The following is a 23,593-nucleotide window of genomic DNA, read 5'->3' as shown; positions in this document are numbered from 1 at the left end:
TGCGATGGAATAAGGCACATCCAGCCTGGAGCTGACATCACACACCCTGCCCTAAACAGCTCAGGCACTCTGAGCATATTCCCGCGTTTAATAGGCACGCCTGCGTTTTTCTTAGCACTCCCGCTAAACGGGCGGTTTCTACCCCCAGACGCCTACTTCCTGTCAGCCTTGCGCACAGCGTGCATAAATACAAAGTTGCAGGACTATGGGCATTATTCTAGTTCACTCTTTCTGACAAAATCCTTCTTAGATGGACAAAAACATGTGCACTGCAGGTGGGGCAGATGTAACAGAGAGAATTAGATTTGGGTGGGGTTTTACTTCAAAGTGAGATCTATATTGCAGTGTAAAAATAAAGCAGCCAGTATTTACCCTGCACAGAAACAAAATAACTCACCCAAATCTAATTCTCTCTGCACATTTTACATCTGCCCCCCTGCACTGCACATGGTTTTGTCCATCCAAGAAGAATTTTGTCAGAAAGAGTGAACTAGAATAAGGCCCTATGTCACAGGATGGCCTTGTGCATGCGCACCATGGGCCATACACATGCACAGTGTATCAATAATCATCTGCTGTATGAATTTGCAGCCGTGCGATCAGGTCTAAATGGGCATGAGTCATAGGGTCGACTGTCAATAGATCCACCACTATTGGTCGACACATGACAAAGTTTAACATAGTCAAAATGTAAACACAAGGAACAGGTTGGCATGGAAAAGTTCAACATGAAAAAGGTCAACATGAGTTTTTCACATTTTTGGTGTCATAAGTCGACATGGACACCATATAAACGTACCGTGCCCCCTTGCATGGCATGGTTTGCTCACCATGCCACGGGCACACTATAATACTCTAACTCTATAACCACTAGATGGTTAATTATGAAAAAAGCACCTTTATTTGGGGGGAAAAAATTTGAATAACTCATGTTGACCATTTCCATGTCAACCTATTGCTTGTTTTGACCTTTTGATCATGTCGACCGAAGGTATGTTGACCTATTTTATGTCGACCAATAGTGGCCAACCTATTGATGGTCAACTTTATTACTGTCGATCTGCTGATCGCATCCAGTCTGAATCAGGCCCATAGAAACGAGTGCCCGAGCATGACGTGTATTGCTGAACAGTGAGGGGCTGATGCAGAGCTGAATGTATGCTAGTGTGCAGAGCATATGCTACAGAACTGAGTACATGCCAGTATGGTGTCATACACATTTCAGGCGCATCTATACTAGCCACTGGAGCTGGACTGCAACAAAGTATTCCATGGTTGCCTACCTGACCCTCTCCTTCAGGGAGAAAATGCTCTGTTCCTGGACTTCCCTGGCAATGTAGGATTGCCATCACCTGTGGTGAAACACCTTTCTTATCAATTACCTAGCTCCGCACAGGTGCTGCCAATCGTACATTACCAGGGAAGTCCAGGAACAGAGCATTTTCTCCCTGAAGGAGAGGGTCAGGTAGGCAATCATGGGGTATTCTCATGTAGGCACAGTTGAGATTGGGCATAACAATGCAAGTCCAGGCTGTGCAGGTGATAGGAAGCATATATACAAGTATGTTATCAGACATGCATTATCTTGTGAACGTAATATACAGTATGTCTGGTACAAGTATGCACTAATGATGTTGAGTATCATATGAAGTGTGCGGATAGGGGAGGTCTTCCTGGAATCTCTGCATACAAGCAGTGCCAGAGTAAGCATTTTCTGCTTTAAATGTATGGAACACTCGCATCCAATGCACTACAGATCCCAGCCTAACTCTCTTCACCTGACAAACTCCTGCAAAATTCTGGCATGTTTTACTTTAAATGTATGTAACATTGATAGCTAATTGTATTTGTTAGATTTATGTATATGTTGAAAGGTGCTAAGCAAGCCAATATTAGCGTACCTCTTGGTTGCCCAATCAGACTAGTTTATGATCTCTGTACAATTAGCATTTCCATCAGGTGGGCAAATTGTCTGGCCTGGCTGTTAATTTGGAATTGTATTTCTGTGGGGTTAGAAGCAGGCAGCTTGCTGTTTAAACAAAGGGTGTTATTAGCAAACCTCCCAACATGACCCTCTGCAGGAGGGACACAATGCTCTGTTATTGGACTTCCCTCTGAAAGAATAACTGCCATCAGCTGTGTTGAAAAACACCTTTCTTATCAATTACCCTGTTCAGCACAGGTGATGGCAATCATACGTTCAGAGGAAAGTCCAGAAACAGAGCATTGTGTCCCTCCTGGAGAGGGTCATGTTGGGAGGTATGTATTAGCTAAGGGTGACATCTGAACAGTTGAACAAACATTGAACAACCACATAAAGATATACTGGAGGAATGGAGGAACACAGAAGGACATAAAAGTCATCACCCTGCACTGAAAATCCACCATTCAACATACTGCAGTGACCCAGCATTACTACAGTGTGCACAGCCTGGACACTGAACTCCATGCTGAACTAAAAGCTGTCACGCTCTGCTTCTGCCTCCCTTATACAATATAATTTGTTTAGGCACTACTCGCTTCTAGTACATCACCTTCACACTGCTTATTCTAGGCCACACCAACTCCATTCTATATTGCTACTCTGAACAACTTTTGGACTGAAATTTGGCTCCTCGTTCCTGTCCCATATTAGTCCTCACTGTCAGATCTCACCCCCTCTCAACTTCCACACCTCTCACATGCACTCACAACCCACACATCCTAATTCCTATCTCACCTGTACCTTCCCTTCCTTTCTCCTGTGCTCTCTAGAATGCTAGATCAATCTGCAACAAACTTCCAACTATCCACGACCTCTTTATCTCCCACCTTTTTAACCTTCTCGCCATCACGGAAACCTGGCTCTCCTCCTCTGATGCCCTCTCCTATGGAGGCCTCTCCTTCACCCACTCGGTCAGACCTGATGGCCGCCAAGGTGGATGAGTGGGCATCCTTTTCTCCCCCAACTGCACCTTCCGTGTCATTCCACCTGAGCCTTCCCTCACGTCACATTCTCCACCTTTGAGGTACACACTATCCACCTCTTCTACCCCATTCACCTCCCTGTGGCTGTGATTTACAGCCCCCCCCCTCCCCCATTGCCCAGACCCACAGTCACCAGATGCAACCTCAGGTCTCTTGACCCTACTATCCTGTCCTCCCTGGAGACTTTCCTCTCTCCTCTTTCCACCATGACCTGCCCCAACCAGGCTGCCTCTTTCTATTACTCTTCTCTTAACTCTGCTCTCGACTCTGTGGCCCCCCTCCATACTGTCCCCCTCCGACGCTCTAAACCCCAACCCTGGCACAACAAACTAACACGATTTTTACAAAAATGTGCACCTCTGGAGGAAATCTCACTATCTGGCAGACTTCCTCCATTTCAAGTTTATTCTCTACTCCTACAGCACTGCTCTCTCCCTTGCTAAACAATCTTTCTTCAAATCACTCATCTCTTCTCAATCCTCCAATCCCTGCTGTCTCTTTGAAACTTTCCACGCTCTCCTTTACCCTCCTCCCATCATCCCTCACTGCCACTGACTTTGCTGTTTTCTTCCTCTCTAAAATAGAGTTAATCCGACATGATATCTCCTCCCATTCCCCTTCCCATCCCCCATCAGCTGCCCACCCACCCCAATCATCCTCCCCCTCCAACTTCCCAACTCTGTCTTCCTTTAGCCCCACTACAGATGAGGAAGTCCACTCCCTCATCTCATCCTCTCCCCCCTCTATATGTCCCTTGGCCCCCTCCCCTCCCACCTCCTCCGTTCCCTTTCCCCCACTGGCTGCTCCCACCTTGCTCACCTCTTTAACCTATCCCTTTCTACTGGTCTCTTCCCCTCACCCTTCAAACATGCTCTGGTGTCACCTATTCTTAAAAAACGCAACCTGGACCCTTTATCACCCACAAGTTAATGTCCTATTTCTCTTCTCCCATTCACCTCTAAACTACTTGAACGGCTGGTTTACAGGCGTCTCACCAGCTACCTCTCTGACAACTCCACTGATTAAAAACCCTCCCATGACTAGGCTGCTGCTGCTGTCCTCTATAGGCATGAGAAGCATGTAATGAGCTTCACCAGTGAGAGCTCAGCACAAACCTCTCAGCCTCTGACCTCTTGTGCAAAGTGTCATGGGACTTAGTCAACTCCCAGTAATGCACTGCACACTTGTGCAGTCAGTGTGCCTTGGCACCTGATGCCCAGCACCATTAATCATTGTCACATTGGCAAATAGGTGAAGCTGCAGAACTACCCCACTCCCATGCACAAAACCTTTAGCTAAGAAAAAAAATTATAATTTTTTTTTAACTACATTCCAACCACAGGGGGCCCCTAGCTAGAGGGGGGCCCAGGGGTACTGACCCCCCCCCCCCCTTAATCCATCCCCGCACACAAGCACATATATGCATTTAGTTCCACTGCAGGAGCAATTATGTCTGACTTGCCAATAACTCTACATTATTCCCTGGAATTTTAACAATCGTGTGCAGTATTTGGAAGGAAAGTCACAGTAGGCTACATAACAATTGCTATATATTGTAAATAGCTGGCTGTACTGTGATACTGTATATGTGAAATAATGTACTGTATACACTATACCACCTGCAAGCTTGTCATGATCACCTGCTCCTATGGCCTCTCTCAGTGGGTTCCTCTCCCACCCTCCCTGGTTCTTGCCTTGTATATCTGAACATCTCCAGCTTCCTGCTCTCTGAACATAACCTTCTTTCTTTTTATCTTTCTCACCACCAACTACACCCCTTTTTCTGCGCATTTACCCACCTACTGCTACTGCCTTCCAGCACCTGTCTCTCCTCTCACCTGTCCTTCTTTACTGGCACTTATCATTTTGACTTACAACATCTTTTTCATTTCTTCAATTCTCAGAAAATCATCTCTTGAGTCCTTTAATGGCTTGCCTATTCTTACTCTCTTCTTAATCATCTTCTATCCACCATATTCTTTCCAACTCTTATTGATGTCACTTCCTCCTTCTCATACTTCTTGATCTCTCTGTCACATTGGACACAGCTGATCACCTTTTTAGATTTTGCAACACTGTTCCCTCCTAGCTCATCTCCTACCCCACCAGTCACTAATTCAGTGTCTCTATCTGTGACATGCTGCCCTATGCTTCCTCCCCATTGGGGTTACTCAAGGCTCTGCTCTCAGCTGTCCGATTTTTTTCTCTGAAAGTGTAATGACTTAGGCCACACACATCAAAAGTACCAGGGACCAGGAAAGCTCACTATAAACCTGCAAATATCCATATACATTCCTTACCTCTACTGCTCTCCCTGTTATGTCCTCTTTCCAAATTAATCTTTGCCACTTCCACCTGGGTAGCCAAACACTTTCTCACACCTCAACATGTCCAAAATTGACCTCTAATCTAATTCCCTATAGTGTTTCCTTCCTCAGACCCCCCCCCCCCAGCACACACACACACACACACACACACACACACACACACACACACACACACACACACATACACAGCTCCTTTTTACTTCTCCTTAAAATGCCAAATTCGCCATCTCTTTTGTTCCCAGTGGCTTGCTGCAGTGTTTCAGGAATAATGCCATCTGCAAAGAGTGTTAAGGTGCCCATACATAGTGTGATCCTCCTTTGCAAGGCATCACATCACAAAGCAAAAAAAGTGTGTGCTGCACTTACTTTTTGGACTAGATTGCATCGCATCCAGCTCAGAACGCATGGTGCTTTAGCACATTGCATGCATTTTGAACTAGATGCAATGCAATCTAATTCAAAACGCATGTTTAGAAGCTTTATTGCACCAAAATTCAGATCACATATGAAGGACACAACCTCAGGATAATTTCAGCAATGTTTTAAAATGTCTTATGATTATCTGCGAAGAAGATTGCCAATTAATTGTAGCTTAACCAGTGGCGTAACTAAGTTTTGGGCGCCCCCCCGCCGCCCATGCAAACCCCCCCCCCCCCCCAATCCCCTGCAGCCTTACCTATCGCGCTGGTCCCGGCGGCTCCGTTCTTCTTCTGCTGAGGACCACCACAAAATGGCCGCCCCATACAGCAGACAGTTTCAGAGAACTGTGTGCTATATGGGGGCGGCCATTTTGTGGGTGTTCCTCAGCAGAAGAAGAACGGAGCCGCCGGGACCAGCGCGATAGGTAAGGCTGCAGGGGATTGGGGGGGGGGGGGTTTGCATGGGCGGCGGGGGGGCGCCCAAAACTTAGTTACGCCACTGGTTAAGCTACAATTAGCCAGGACCAGCGAGAAAGGTAAGGCTGGTAAGCCTATCTCACAATAAGTGTACCATTGCCAGGGCAGTCCAATTGAAGCCAGAGCCGATAACTGGTTTAACCCAGAATTCTAAGCATGCACTACAATCGCCTTCTCTTCACCAACCTCACCATCCTCAAGTATCCATTATTTAAAGGACTGGATACACCCAGGTTAAATGTACTATTTAACACTATTGGTAAATTAAAAGCATACTGAAGAATATCATTGCACAATCACCCATAAATGTTAGAGGTCTACTCATCTGAGATTATGGCAGCAAACCAAAGGCAGAGCTCAGTAAAGACGCTCCGTAAACCAGCATGTTTGCAGCCTGAACCATTCGCAGTTAAGCTCAGCGGTGTAACTATAGCACCGCAGCCCCCGCCACTGCGGGGGGGGGGCGCTGTGCATGTGGGGGCGCCGGGGGATGCGGTGCTATAGTTACACACCCCCCCCCCCCCCCAATCCCCTGCAGGTTTTCCCTTTAATATAGGACATATATTACACAGATTTTGTGTCTGGTTAACTTCAAGTTTTCATTTCGCCTGATTTTAATAAACTGCAGGACCTGTATAATTCATATGTGTCCATAGTTAAATAAGTAATCTGAGAGCCTACCTGTCATATCTTCCCACCCAGATGTAGCCAACTGTAACAGAAATCATCTGCTATGACCAGAGCTGGTGACTAATGAGTAGTGTAAAGAGCCAGATTCACAAGGCTCACAGTCAAAATCAGCTGAGATCACAATAGCAGGTCAATTACTGAGATTACCTAATATTATCCCAAAAATACTAGATACTCCAAGTAGCAATTGGGCAGGGCGTAATAATTCAGACTCTATATATTCACTTAATCAATGATGTTTTAGCATTGAATCTTATAAACTACTCACACACACTGTTGATTGTAGTCACTGAAATCACTGTAATGTTCAGTGTACTGTACGATAGTCACTGGAATTCCTTCTATATTGCATGGTATTGGCTAAAATGCTACTGTATGGTGGTCATTGGGATGTTAAATGTACTGTATAGCAGTCAGTGAGATACTATCTATACTTTATGGATTACGTGGTTGCCCCTGGGATGCCCTCTGTCCTATATGATGGTCACTGGGGTGATCAATGTACTGTATGGTGGTCACATTAATGCTGTGTGTACTAAACTGTGGTCATAAGATACATGTCTTTACTGTGTGGCTTTCTGGATTGCATTGTAGCTAGGTGGAATGTTCTTCTAACACCCCCCCACCACCACCTATATTTGTGTTGGGCACACCTACATATTTGATGCACCTACATGAAATCACTTTCAGAATGATCTTCCATGCCCCTATCAGTTCGCAAACCGCCTTTGTTAATTGGTTTCTTAAAATTACATTGGGATTCTTATAAATACAAGCAAATACTGAAAACACTATCTAAAATTATGTTCGTCACATATTGTATGGACTTGGGGAAAAAACAATGAATAATGCATAGTGACTTGCATCTACTGTACAGCCTCAGCTACTGCTGTGTGTTCCTGTAATTAACTCAACCAGATGTGCTGTATGCATTGCATTGATACATGCATTGCATTGGTGTGACTTATTTGTTGTGTGCACTCTATTATGTATTGATTACGATACCGTACATGGCTTCTTACAGGGTTTATTATTAAGTTACTCAAGGCAGCAAATAGCAGCTGTTGTTTATAGTAAAGGACATGCCAGCAGAAGCACTGTACAAATATTGGGGGACATACTGGTTGACTCGCAAAGCTGCGAATTTCAAAGCTGCCAACTAAATGCCGCCTGCACCAACGCCCAACCCCTGTTTTGCATTACCATCCATTTGCAGCCTTGTGTGTGGGGCAAAATCATTTGATCGCAAACCATCAAATAATTTCTGAAGGGTTCGCAAATCGAAGTCACTCTCTGGTGACTCGGATTCGCAACACCCTGCTATGGGAACAGGGCTAGCAGCTGACACCTGGTGATGTCCGCTGCCTGCCCCTGGCACCCACGTCACGGCACCATTTGCATGGGAACGCCCTTAAAACGCTAGGCATTCCTGTGGGTGCGACCCATGCCCGTGGCTTTGTGTGAACGGGCCGACGACTATGCAAGTCACTGCGTCTGTTTGCCAACAGAGCCTGCAGGTGTGCATAAATGGTTGTGCGCATGTGCAGACACAAAACATCGCTCCCCTGTGTGAACGTGGGGGGGGGGGGGGGGGAGTGAACCAATCAGAATGACCTCCATTGTTCCTTGGATTATATGTATACAGCCAATAACAATTTGAATCCCTACCTAAGTTGCAGCATTGGTTAGATACACTCTATGAGAGTCTGAGGGGCAGATTCTGGTTTAGATGGAGACTTTTCTGTAGCTATGGGCGTTTACCCATTTGCGGCTTCATGCAAATGTCGATACGAAGCCCATTGCTGATGTACAGCCATGCACCTGAGTGCGCAAGGACAGAGACGACATGCAGAGCTGCTGCAATACAGATTTGTGCAGAACTTGCATGAGCCCTGTGGCAAGTGTAGTTTCTCCATCTGAGTATGGCCTCCTAGCTTAGTGTCTGTGTACACAACCAATCTCTCACCGTCACATGTGCAACAATACCATAGCAAGCCCATTAGACGGACCAGAGGCAGAACTCTGGGAGGCAATGGAGTCCTCTGCCGCCAGGCTCCTGCTCTCAAGGGGGCACCTCTCCTCCCCTGCAATTTTCAATCCATTAATTAAAAGCCATTGATATCACTTCAGAGTTCTGAAATAAGTGTTCTCTCTCTATCTCTCTCTCTATAGATATACTGTATATATATATATGAATGTTATATTTCATAACAAACATACAGTATATACTTTATATAAGGTTTTGTGTTTGTATGGCGGGGGGGGGGGGGGGGGGGCAATACACATCTTGCCACTGAGACGGACCATCGTCATGTGTATACTAAGCCAGCTCCCAGTCGCACCTTGGAACACCCATCCCTTTTCCAAGACATATCTGATAGTGTGTAGCTTGAACACAACAGCTCCTTTGTGCGTGAACTCTGCGTCACACATGTACTATAGGAGTTCTTGGGATTTTCACACACACGCAGTAGCAAAAAGCTGCAGAGCTACTGTATGTGAACCTCGGCATTACCTGCTGCCCTCAATCAGGCCATACATGCTCAGAACTTGAGAACATCTTCCCCTTAAGGGGTGGGCATGATAGACAGTTTATGTGAGGCACATATGGTAATAGACAGTAATAAACAGTTTCATCTTGAATAATTTATGAGGTAGTTCTCAGCAGAGCTTTATGGATGCGTCTATGGAGAACACCTGGGTGAGCCAATACATTGTCCAAAATATTTCCAGGAGCATCTAAGGAGACATAAACCCAGGGTGCGAGCGTTGCTCGGACATATTAGGACAATTCTGCCTTTCTCTTCATGCAAAGATCATAAAAATGAGATGCAAACTTAACATTTAAAATGGCATTGTTCTTTGCCTAATCTGGCCACCATCTGAGTGGTGATCTGGTTATTAGGAAAAGGGAGAAGAATGGAAAACATTGGCAGGGATTGAGGCCGGGGATGAATGTGGAAATGTTGGGCGATTGTTACTTTTTTTTCTGTCATTCAGCTGACGGTTGTTTCTGTCTGTTTTTTTTACCACTGATCCAAGGGGACGGGGAAAGTCAGTGAGGGGAGCTCTAAGGAAGACCCTTTTCTACAGCTGCGGCTGAGAGGATTAAAGTGCTTCATCCACAAGGCAACATTACACAAGTAGCCTTTGAACAAAAGTCATGGATACTATTAATGATATGGTAATCCTTAATCGAGCTACCTCCCAGTAGTGATTATACTGACATGGGAAGAATATATAAGTTGGGGATGCATCCCACAAACAACACTGTTCTTTTGTCCATGCCAAGCTTGAGTAGAACTAACTTTAGTAGCATCTATAATGTCACTTTTCTCCTCTATGTATAGAAGGAACAAAAATCTGGACCTAAGACTGGATTTGCTTCCTGCAAGTTCCCACACACATTTTGTGTCATTTACAAAAACAACAACACATCACTGACAACCTAAGGGATTGATTCCTATCTGAGAGGAGGACCACACAAAGGTTACTTATGGGGGCCTGGCAGAAGATGATTTAATTCCTCCACAAAGCGTGCGTCTCAATATATGAAGCACATATCATTTTTCTGAGAGTGCCGCTAAGGCCAATGCAAAAGGAATAACTCCCGGGAAATTAGAATATATGTCAGTTTTTACTTTTTTATTTGGTAAAACGTGGATGCTTTTTCCTATCTTTTTTAAGTAAAACATACAGCTACTAATCAAACACTGGCCACACATCACTCAGACAGAACCCTATGTCAACATTTTACTTCTATTCTCCTTTATATAAAGAGCAAACATACTACATGGAAAAGGGTGTTCGGACATGTGTAAAGACATATTGGGATTTAGAGAGGAACAAAAAAAAAATCACACAAAGTTAATCCTAGTAATATATTTGTCAGAAACAAATACTTTTACATTTTGTGTCTGCTACATTTTCGGTTTATTTTTTATTTATATATCTAGTCAATTTATGATAAAAGAATATTTAATAAGATAAAAAAAATTGCCATAAAATTACCAGATGTCATATATATCCTCACTGGTATATATATATATATATATATATATATATATATATATATATATATATATATATATACCATATATATATCTATATATATATATAGTATATATATATATATCTATATATATATATAGATATATCTATATCTATATATATATATATAGATATATCTCTCTCTCTATATATATATATATATATACAGGGGCGGATTGGCCTACCGGGAAACCGGGCTGTTTCCCGGTGGGCCGGCATATTTTTTGTGTGACAGGCCGCCCTCCCTCCGTTACAGGGCCGGCCGCGGCATCTACGTGTATTTTGTCCTGAGTAAAGATGGCCGCGGCCGGCCTCGAGCTTTGCCATAGTTAAAATGGCCGCGGGAGCGCTGGTGCGCATGCGCGGCGCACGCAGCTGCTCCCGCGGTCCAGACAGAGGCTGCCGCTTGCTTCCTGGTCTGGCCGCCCTCCCTCCCTCCTTCACAGGGCCGGCCGCGGCATCTACATGAACTTTGCCCTGAGTAAAGATGGCCGCGGCCGGCCTCGAGTTTGGCATAGTTAAAATGGCCGCGGGAGCACTGGTGCGCATGCGCAGGCGCACGCAGCTGCTCCCGCGGTCCAGAGGCTTCAACTTCTGGCTCTCTGCCCAGTGCCCACGTGATCCAGCCTTCCCAGCAGCGCGCAGGATTGATTTTGGGGCTGGATCTGATGGGCGTCAGCAGCAGGACTAGAGAGTACTCAGCACAGCAGCACGCAGCAGAGGAGCAGCTCTTAACAGCAGGCAGCACGCACCGAGGGTAAACTAGGGGTACTAAGGGCACTGGCAGAATTTATATATAAATATACGGTGTGTGGTATATGTATAATGGGCATCACGGTGTGCGGCATATGTATAATGGGCATCACGGTGTGTGGCATATGTATAATGAGCATCACGGTGTGGCATATGTTTAATGGGCATCACGGTGTGTGGCATATGTATAATGGGCATCACGGTGTGTGGCATATGTATAATGGGCATCACGGTGTGGCATATGTATAATGGGCATCACGGTGTGTGGCATATGTATAATGAGCATCACGGTGTGTGGCATATGTATAATGGGGCATCACGGTGTGTGGTATATGTATAATGGGCATCACGGTCTGTGGCATATGTATAATGAGCATCACGGTGGGTGGCATATGTATAATGGGGCATCACGGTGTGTGGCATATGTATAATGGCATCACGGTGTGCGGCATATGTATAATGGCATCATGGTGTGTGGCATATGTATAATGGGCATCACGGTGTGTGGCATATGTATAATGGGCATCACGGTGTGCGGCATATGTATAATGGGAATCACGGTGTGTGGCATATGTATAATGGGCATCACGGTGTGGCATATGTATAATGGGCATCACGGTGTGTGGCATATGTATAATGGGCATCACGGTGTGTGGCATATGTATAATGGGCATCACGGTGTGGCATATGTATAATGGGCATCACGGTGTGTGGCATATGTATAATGGGCATCACTGTCTCCCCTCCTTGCATCCTCCACCACTTTGTGACTCCCCTCCCTGCATCCCCTGCCACTCTGCATTCCCCCTCCTACCCTGCATCCTGTGCCACCATGCCCCCCTCACACTCTGCGTCCTGTGTCACCCTGTGTAAGTCCTCACTCCCTTCGTTCTCAGCCACTCTGCATCTCCCCTCCCAGCATTCTACGCCACCCTCCATCCCCCCCTCCCTCCCTGCATCCTCTTCCACCCTGCCGCTCTACTGTGTTGGGAGACCCCCTGTCACACCCCCCCCCCCCCCCCCATCTCTATCTCCCCAGCCCCACATGCTGCAGGATAAACGCTGTACGCATGCGCCTATTCTGCAGCCTGAGGGGCTGGGGACATAGCCAGCAGCCCGTTGAAATAGGCCACACCCCCATATTGATAGGCCACGCCCCCTCAAAAAATCGGGCGCGCCTGCGGCGCGCAACAACACCCCCCCCCCCCCCCCACCCCCCCCGTTAGGGCTGCTTCAAGATATTTCCCGGGCTGGTTTTAATTCCCAATCCGCCCCTGTATATATATAGAGAGATATATATATACACATACAGAATAGATATATATATATCTATATATCTATATATATATATATAGATATATATCTATATATATATATAGATATTCTGGCGGCGGCACTCACAGGACTTATCAAATGACACGATCACACAAAAAGTGTAGTAACGTTTCGGTCTTTTATTTCAGACCTTTATGGAGCTTGACAAAGGTCTGAAATAAAAGACCGAAATGTTGCTACACTTTTTGTGTGATCATGTCATTTGATAAGTCCTGTGAGTGCCGCCACCGGAATATCTATATACACAGTGTGGTAAAACACACCAGGGAAGGCACTGGGGCAGTATTATACTGGCTTTCACGGGAGTGCCGATTCTGACCTGGAGATATATATCTCAATGGAGGGTCGGCACTCCCAACAACTCGTCAGATCCTTGACAAAGTAGATTGGATATAGACCAACGACGTTGGTCTTTCTATCTATCTATCTATATATATATACACTAAACATCGGCACTCACCTTTCCTAGTTTTGGGGTGCCCTATGGCTTGTGACCACATTGTTTAAACAGAAATTGGAGGGGCTCTGCACTCACTAAATTAATAAACAGTGGAGATTTAGTTCATGAATTGATCAATGCATTTAAGCCTGCAGCCTCCTTCATGGGACCCCACTTTTCTGCAGGTCCTAACACTATTGCTCAAAATGGTTACAATAAGCATAGCATATATATATTATTTTTCTATTGTATCAGTAGATATATGTAGGTATTTAAATAAGTGGTTTTTACTTTGATTATGCTCAATACCGAAAGCTTACAACTATTTAATGAAAATAATGCAGTGATTATATATGGCACAATCACAGATTGCTAACAAATGATTTGTGATATTATTGTAATACATAGCTCCCTGGTATTGATAATATAACTGATTATTCGTTAATAATTATTCATTATGGGTTTTTCACAGAGTAGAGACTGCTTTTATAGCTGTAATGGGCCTCACTTGTTGTTGCCACCATAGTTAGAACACTGATATTTGTATTGTTTTTACTTAAATAATAAAATAAGTTTAAAGAGATATTAGGCAAAAAAACTGTTAGACCAGACATCACCAACTTTCATTAAAATTGTCTTTTTAGTTACCAGCTTTCCATAACATTCCAGTCAGAATAAATACTGTAATATATTCATTTTACTCATTTCCCTGCATTCTAATTGTATACCTCCGTCATACTGATCCTGCTGTCAGCAGCCAGCTGAGGCTGAGTCTCAGTATGAGAGATACCCTTTACCAACAATGACCACTTGCGTGCCAAATTCCCAGCTCTGGCTGTCTATATAATTTTCCAGGGATGTCCTGTAAGCCTCTAATTGAAGGTTAAAAGGTGGAATGATCTTTTCTTGCCCCTTGCTTATTGAACAGGGGCACAAACTAGTTACAGTAGTCCAATTAATTATTAAATAAGTAATTCAATGCAACTAATATTCAAAATAAAAAGAGGATTTGAAATTAAGGAAAATAACTGTAATATATAATTATATATATATATATATATATATATAGTTGTCAAAAACACTTTTTCCATTGTAAGGCCTAGGAATTTTAAAAAACTTTACAAAAAAACCCCCACCTGTTACCCAACAAATTACAAGACTTTTTCGTAAATTTATTTGGAAAGTGGGACGTGCTCGAATTGGAATGAGAAAACTTATGCAGGCAATATTTAATGGTGGCATCAACTTCCCGGATGTGGTAACCTACAACCACACTCTTTCAAAGCTCTTTTCAGACATTTACATGATTGGCTACACATTAGCTCCGTCTACACTAATACCCTAGTAGACCAAAGTTTTTTGGGTAATACAAGTCTGATTGGCTTTTTACACCAGCATGACCAGGAAATATCAGAAAGTATAAAAAACAACCCCCTCTTATGGTCAACCAAAAAGATATGGCATATCTTGCGACATACAATGGGATTAAATCAATATCACTCCCTATTTTTACCCCTCCTCAAAAATCCGGCTTCTCTTGACGGCATGGCTGCTCACCCCTTCTCAATTTGGAGCTCAGCAGGAGTCACCTCTATTAGTTCATTAGTTATGAAAGAAGAGAAGCATCTTTTGCGCTTTTCTGAATTATCTGCACAATATCCTATGATTAGCCCATATCCCTTAGCTTTTGTACAAGCTAATTTTTATGTTTGTCATGTACTTTCTCATTTCACAGATAAAGACTGGGCACTATGCTCTCCTACCCGGTTCCAAATTCTAGGGCTATATCTGTACACTACACCTTTATGAGACAAATTCTCAACCACACCAAGATCAAGGGAGGAATAACCACATGGTTACACCATTTTCCCTCCTTGACTACCACAATTGCAAAAATGCCTCCTTTATTCTAGACCAGGCATGTCCAACCTGTGGCCCTCCAGATGTTGTGAAACTACACATCCCAACATGCCTTGCCATAGTTTTGCTATTAGGGAATGCTAAAACTATGGCAAGGCATGCTGGGATGTGCAGTTTCACAACAGCTGGAGGGCCGCAGGTTTGACATGCCTGTTTAGACAGACACTCAAAGCTGGTATGTACACGGAACTCTTTCTCAACATCTATCATAATTCTTATTTATCCCCCATCAGACGTTACCATATGGAAACATCTGATACACACACCTGCCCAAAATGCCACCTTGATAATGCAGATACATATCACTGTTTATGGGCCTGCCCAATTAGTCGTTACTTTTGGCTTCTTGTAAAACGCTATGCAGAAGTCAAACTAATCACATTTGTCCCATTCACTCCAGAATGGGCAATATTGGGCATCTCTGACCCTAATATCCGCATGACAACAGAAAGCAAAAAATTGCTACTAGCTTTGAGTGCAGCAGGTAGAAAAACCATTCTTCAAGGATGGATTGACCCTAACCCACCACAATTTCCTTTATTTCTAACAAAATTCCATTTTCTATTTAGACGCAATCGCTGACAGGGGTAAACGTGTGGAAAAATTCTTTCTATTATGGGATAAAATCAACAACATGGTATCTTACTAGGGCAGCTGCCCAAGATCCTCCTGTCCCCCTGGACTGGTGTCTCCAAAACATTAATATAAAGTCAATGTTATTATTATGCCTGAATGATGATTGGACGCAAAATAATACCAGAATATGTTTTTAAGGTACTTATGTAGTATCTGGACGCCCGATTTTGAAATCGGGTCGATCGCATCGCATCGCATCCGACCAAATCGCATGCGATGCGATGGACCGGATTTTCCATAGGATTCATTGTAAAAATGGTCTTGTTCATTTTCCTACTATCCAAGTGGGCATGGAGTTGGATATAAACCTGTGGCGAGCGAAGCGAGCCACCGAGCCCGAAGCATGGCGAGCGCACGCAGATTATTTAAAATGTATTCCATGTCACCAAAATAAGCCGCGTGCGCTTATTCGGGCTCGGTTCGGGCTCGGTGGCTCGCTTCGCTCGCCACAGGTTTATATCCAACTCCATGCCCACTTGGATAGTAGGGAAATGAACAAGACCATTTTTACAATGAATCCTATGGAAAAAAAATCCGATTTGGTTGCATGCGATGCGATTATCGCATCTGATTGTATGCCTTAAGTTAAGGCATACAATCAAAAAATCGGGCGTCCAGATACTACATAAGTACCGTTTTTAATTGATATGTTTGTAAAACACTTATACAAAATATGTTTTCAAGTGTATCTATTATTATGTAAAGCAATGTCTCAATAAAAAAAGTTTATAAAAAAAAAACCTACCTGGTTTATAGGGGAAATGTAACCTAATTATGGGGAAAGTAACTTTATCCAGACACACAGCAAGGGTGGGGCAGTACTAATTTCCAGGGCTGGAGCTTGTTGAAGAGACCCAGAGGAGGCCCGGGGAAATGTACCTGCTCTCCCTCTTCAGCGGCCTTTCTACAGAACTCAGCTGCGGGGTCCAGTAGGCCAATAATTAAATTTTTTAAGGTTTTTAGTAAAAAAAAAAAAAAGGGGTATGGCCACACCATAATGATTAGGCCATTCCCCTACATTATTGGGGACTAACCAAGCTCTCTACAGACCTAAATCTATAAAGCTAAAAGGTTCTCCCAATGAGAACATAAAAGATTCCAAAAGTATATCTGAATCCATCCTAAATGCTATATGCAGACTACAGTCCTCCTTCTTTATACTGTCACTCCATTACCTTCAGGGATTTTCTTTGCACAAACTTATTTTTGTTAACTTTTATTTATTGTATGTCATTAAAGTATCTCTACATATACAAATATTCAAAAAATATTCAAAACTTCTCCTTCTGGTTGTACCAATATGTGATACCAGCAGTGTAACACCCAATCCAAATCTAAAGGCCCATCTACTAATGCGATATGGCGACTTTTCAGTGATCGCTCTTGTGCTCCTGGGATTGGAGTCGTAGATTTTCATGGCTGCCATTATTATAATTAATTGTATTCCATGACTAGCCACCCCCGGGAGCTTCCGGGTGAATTGGCACGGTATTGCATGCAATACCTCATGCTAATAGATGCGGGCCTTAAATCTTTCTGCATATGATCCCACCCCACCTGCAGTGCCACATGGTTTTGTCCACTGGTTTTGTACACTAGTGTGCTTTTTTGCTTTGCTTGCAAAATCAGAATCAGGCCTAATGTCTTATGGCTATCAATTTTCACATGAGTACAGATCTTCCACATTCTTTACACTGTACTGCTGACCCCACTGCAAGGGACATATTTATTAATTATCTAATTAATTCCTTATTAATAATCTCTTATAACCACTGGCGAATCTAGAAATATGGTAATGGGTGTTGCCAGATTCAACTACTCAAGTAGGTAGGACCCTTGTGTGGTGAAAGGGTGCATGGCCTCATGGAAAGGAGGCATGGCATCACAAAAAGGGGGCATGGTATTACACATTATACCACACACCACTATGCCCATTACACATTTTTAGCAAACTCCGTAATACCCATTACACATAAAGCCACATGCCATAATGCCAATTGCACATAAGGCCACACATTGCCCATTGCACATTGTGCCACACATCATGATGCCCATTACATACTATACATACTATATAACAAACCATAATGCCCATTACACATTGTTCCACACATCGTGATGCTCATTACATACTATATAACAAACCATAATGCCCATTACACATTTGACACAAAAGTGCTGCTTACCTACATGCTCATTGCTAAGGGGTTCATGCCTAATGCTAGGGGGTTCATGCTCATTGCCAAGGGGGAATACATGCTCTTTGTCAAGGGGGAGTTAAAAAATTAGGGCATGACCACATAATAGAACCAATTCACATTACACCACACAGTAATGCCCCTTAGACACACTGCGCCAGATAGAGCCCATTAGACACAGAGCACATTCCACATTGTGCCACACACCATAATGCCCATTACACATTGTGCTACACACCGTGATGTCCATTACACATTGTGTCATACACCATAATGCTTATTACACATTGTGCTACACACCGTGATGCCCATTACACATTGTGCCACACACCATGATGACCATCACACATTATACCAGACGTGATGCCAATCCCACATTATTCCACACACCATGATGCCCATCACACATTTTTAGCAAACTCCGTAATACCCATTACACATAAAGCCACATGCCATAATGCCAATTGCACATAAGGCCACACATTGCCCATTGCACATTGTGCCACACATCATGATGCCCATTACATACTATACATACTATATAACAAACCATAATGCCCATTACACATTGTTCCACACATCGTGATGCTCATTACATACTATATAACAAACCATAATGCCCATTACACATTTGACACAAAAGTGCTGCTTACCTACATGCTCATTGCTAAGGGGTTCATGCCTAATGCTAGGGGGTTCATGCTCATTGCCAAGGGGGAATACATGCTCTTTGTCAAGGGGGAGTTAAAAAATTAGGGCATGACCACATAATAGAACCAATTCACATTACACCACACAGTAATGCCCCTTAGACACACTGCGCCAGATAGAGCCCATTAGACACAGAGCACATTCCACATTGTGCCACACACCATAATGCCCATTACACATTGTGCTACACACCGTGATGTCCATTACACATTGTGTCATACACCATAATGCTTATTACACATTGTGCTACACACCGTGATGCCCATTACACATTGTGCCACACACCATGATGACCATCACACATTATACCAGACGTGATGCCAATCCCACATTATTCCACACACCATGATGCCCATCACACATTATAACACACCATGATGCCCATTACATATTTGATTCCTAAGTGCTGCTTACCTACTGTACATGCTCATTGCTAGGGGGGTCTTGCTTGATGCCAGGGGCTTCATACTCTATGCCAAAGGGGCTTCATGCTCGTTGACAAGGAGGAACACATGCTCATTGCCAAGGGGGAGTTTAATGCTTATTGCCAAGGGGGAGTTAAATGCTCATTGCCAAGGGGGAGCTAAATGCTTGTTGCCAAGAGGGAGTAAAATTGCTTGTTGCCAAGGGGGAGGGAATTGCTTATTGCCAAGGGGGAGTGAGACCAAGAGCAGCTGGTAGCCAGCGGTCTAATGGGTGGTCTGGTGCACCCCCGGACCTCCCTTTAGATTCGTTCACACCGAATGCATTAACAATGACATCCTGGGACAGCAGTTTTGATAGAATGTATCAAAGTAATGTGTAAAGTGAATTTCTTGCAGGTTTAGGGGGGACCTTGCTACTGCGCATGTGTCATTAGATCACAGGGATCCATCTAATGGTAAGCTTTGTGGTTTGTAACCTATAAGCGGCAATGGCTAACATTATTTGAAGATGACGTTAGCTACCAAGCCATGTATAGAATGATAGGCTTGGTAAATGTCACAATATAGCAGCTCCATGAAAACCTATAGTGGCTGCTATTGTAATCGGAAATTTGGGAAATACATCCAGATGGTACAGGTACTTACATTCTGCTGGTAATCCAAGAATGGACATTTTCAGGGGGACTTCCCCACAAAATGACTTAAAAAAATATAGCAGCCCTTAGAACAGTGTTTTTCAACCACTGTGCCGTGGCACACTAGTGTGCCTTGAGCTGTTCTCGAGTTTGCCACCAGATCTATAGATGCCCAAACCAGTTTACAGCCATCACCAGTTCAACTGTCATTTACTGGTCTCTTCTTTTCATGTAAAGGGCCAATGTATTTTATTTTTGTTACCTGTGGGGACCAGTGTGATTGTTTTTTTTTATGGGGGCCAATAGGTTTTTTTTTTTATGTGGGGGACAATGTGTTTTGCCGCAAGGTAAAAAGGTTGAAAATCACTGCCTTAGAAGTTCTGCTATTGTGATTGGCAATGGGAGAACCCATTCTCCTACATATATTATGGGAATGCTTACATTATGCCATTTTTTCCAGCAAAAATACTTTAATAAAAGTTTCCCTTACAAACAATTCACATTACATCTCTTCACTCCCTTTATAACACTTCAATGCATTCACTCTCCTAGAAATGCCTCCTCAATTCCTGAAATATTGGCCACTGGGTTGCTTTGCTGCTGTCACTGTTATATTCTGCCCTTTACCAAACCCATAGAAATGGTCACTGAAGCTGGTGAATGAGCAATGGACCAATGAGCCGATTAGACAGTTCTAGGGTTGTCTGGGTAACTCAGAATACTGTACATGTGATGATAAATTCATCCCTTTTATGTGTTGCAATTTTCTGCCCTATAAAACCCAAATATATATTTTTTAGAGAAACCTAATATATCTTTACCAGGAAACACAAAAGTCTATTCAGGGGATTTAAGGAAAGAACTGGAGAAAAAAAAATGTAAACTTTCTCAAAAATATTCTTGAAACAAAGCTGTTATAGAGTGAGTTTAATAAGCGCAATGTTCCATGAAATGACTAATTTGTGATAGGTCTGCACATAGCTGGTGGAAGAGCTCAATGTTGGTGCTGTTCCAGGAGATTGTCATCCAGATATCTTCAGACAAGTTTCTGAGTAATGTAAAATAAGTGTTTAACCTTACGCCAGTTTATAGAGAATATTAATTAGCTTAAAGTGTATTAACTTTGATATAAATATGGCTGACTTAATACTAGAAACTAATGATTTAGGAAATAAAATACCAATATCTATCTTGCCTCCGGGCATCTGGGACAAACTTATGCCACTGCTTTGTGGTTATGGCCTATTACTACCTACAGTATTATTTAGGACAACTGAGAAATACCATAAAATATTACTTTAAAGAGCGTACAAAAAGGAACATGCACAGTCATGCCTCTCCTTTCACTTTCCCTCACAACCTACATCAGGGTTGCCTAATTTTAAAGTCTCCTCTCCAGGAGACTGTCAGCAGCACTTCAGGGGACGGGCCTGATGTTGATGTCATCAAGCCCAGTCTTCGAGGAGGGGGCAGGGATAAATTACAAAATTTTCATCTCCCCTCCCCGAAAAGCCTCAAAACGCGGGAAATTAACGCTGGTGTCCGGGAGGGTTGGTCACCTTACCGAGGGGCTGGAAGGGGGACCCGATTTTCGGCCATTCCAGGAGGGTAGGCAACCCTGACCTACATTACTTAATGTTACACCATTTGTTTGGCACAGATGGTGTAATGGTTAACATTACAGCCTCACAGCACTGAGGTCTTAGGTTTAATTTCCATCACAATTATAACTTTTAGTGCTGGCCAATCACATCCCTATTGTGACTACTTATCAGAAGGACACCCAAACATTGCATAAATGTAAGCAAGTGACAAGCACTATAGTGTGGGAAAGACCAGCAGATCCTATTGGCAGTAAGAGGCCTATCAAGCTCTTTAAACAGTTGAAACAAATATAAAACTGAACACTCAATGCCCAGATATAACTTCCCTCATTGTGTAGGCAATATGCATGAATATGTATATGCAGTAAGCCTTTTGTATTGGAGATAGTCATTACATTGTAGAATAACATTTTCATACGGATGTAGCATGCGCAGAGAGATGTAGATTTGGGTGGGTTATATTTTTCCTATGCAGGGTAAATACTGACTGCTCTATTTTTAAAATGCAATTTAGCTTTCATCTTGAACACACCGCGCCTAAATCTAATTCTCTCAGCACGTCCGCCCCTCCTCAGTGCAGCGTGGTTTTGCCCAGTTGTGCGTTTTTTTTTGCTATGCTAACAAAACTTAATCAGACCCTGTGCACTGTATTTTATCACTTTGTGATAATACTTGTGCCAAATGGGTGCCGGACGGGGTCCTGACAGTCGGGATGCCGACTGTCAAAACACCGACAGCCGGGTTCCCGACGGCCACCTTCTATTTTCCCTCGTCGGGGTCCACGACCCCTATAGAGGGAGAATACAATAGGTGGCTTGCGTAGCCACCGTGCCCACAGCGTGGCGAGCGCAACGAGCCCGCAAGGGGCTTAGTTGCGCTCACCATGCTGTATGGGTCCGGCCAGTCGGGATCATGACTGCCGGAATCCCGGCTGTCGGATCCCTATACCACACCTGTGCCAAATAGCCTTTTAATGTTTACTGAAATGAATATGTTTAACAAACCATGCTATTGCAAATCTGTTAACACTTATTTCTTAAGGTATGGACATACAACAGAAGTAATACATTTATGTGTATTTTTAAATATAGTATACAGTATATATGTATACCTGCTATTAGGGAAGGTTTGTGCTATGAAAGCAAATAAATACAAAAAAAAAGCTATAGTTTTCATTTGTGTCATTGCAGCAATCATTAAAGTTACAGTATTTTAAATAAAGAATTGCCTAAACTAATGTTTCTGCAGTTGCAAATATATTCTACACACATACTGCTGCAAATCAGTAGAAGACATTAATTACCGAGAATCAAACATTGCCATGAAGTGAGGGTATCTGACATTCCCTTCCTCATCAAGGGGGATTCTGTCAAGTAGCTGCTCAAAGTCTTCATCAGTAATCTCCACACCGAACCTGAAACAGACGTTAGTGCCAGTCAGTTAAAGAGTCTGGCTCACATGCACCAAGAATAACCCAAGCATATGGTTGCCATTAACTCTTTGTCACCACATCACCCTTGCCATCAAGTGCATCCACGTGAATACCAGAGGTTAATCAGGTTTTTCAGCAGTGAAAGAATTTCAAGCTCAGGACCCTCGCACAGAGCTTGGCCAGTAGATGCCAGCGTACTGAGCCATGTCAGATTGTCCTCTGTAAGACCGTATTCATTAGGCTAAAACACTGGTATTGCTTAAACAAGCTAACACTTCAAAAAGGCTTTTCACTCGTCCTGTTTGGCATGAAAGACAATTTACAAAAACATTGCTTTTCATAACAAAAAAAGAAGCGAATTTGGAAAGCAAAATCTAAAAGCTCTAAAGAAGTCTTGCAACGAATATTTCAAGAGTGGCCGTATGTATTCAATGGCAAATAAGTTTTTCCATCCCCGAAGCAGAATTGAAGCATAATCCCTAAAACACAGGCATAAATCAGGATGACTTAAGAAAATAATGATGAACAAGGCTTCATTCATTATCTGCAGGCGCTGATAATGCACAGCTGACTTT

At 43.3% G+C, this 23,593-nt stretch overlaps 1 protein-coding gene across 4 annotated transcripts in view; it reads right to left on the bottom strand.

Moving 5' to 3' along the window:
• Positions 1–23,593, bottom strand: part of LOC146058169 (EF-hand calcium-binding domain-containing protein 6-like) — a 118,685-nt gene that overhangs the window by 40,265 nt on the left and 54,827 nt on the right. For all 4 annotated transcript variants that reach the window (XM_083170256.1, XM_083170264.1, XM_083170241.1 and 1 more), the window contains exon 13: positions 22,890–23,000. In XM_083170256.1, coding sequence (XP_083026382.1) covers positions 22,890–23,000 — 111 coding nt within the window. The remainder of the gene's footprint in view (positions 1–22,889; positions 23,001–23,593) is intronic.

Source organism: Crinia signifera, chromosome 1, assembly GCF_055691185.1.
Source record: "Crinia signifera chromosome 1, ASM5569118v1, whole genome shotgun sequence".
NCBI classification, from domain to species: domain Eukaryota; kingdom Metazoa; phylum Chordata; class Amphibia; order Anura; family Myobatrachidae; genus Crinia; species Crinia signifera.
The sequence above is the reverse complement of the archived record's forward strand: the minus strand, read 5'-3'. Positions and strand labels throughout refer to the sequence as shown.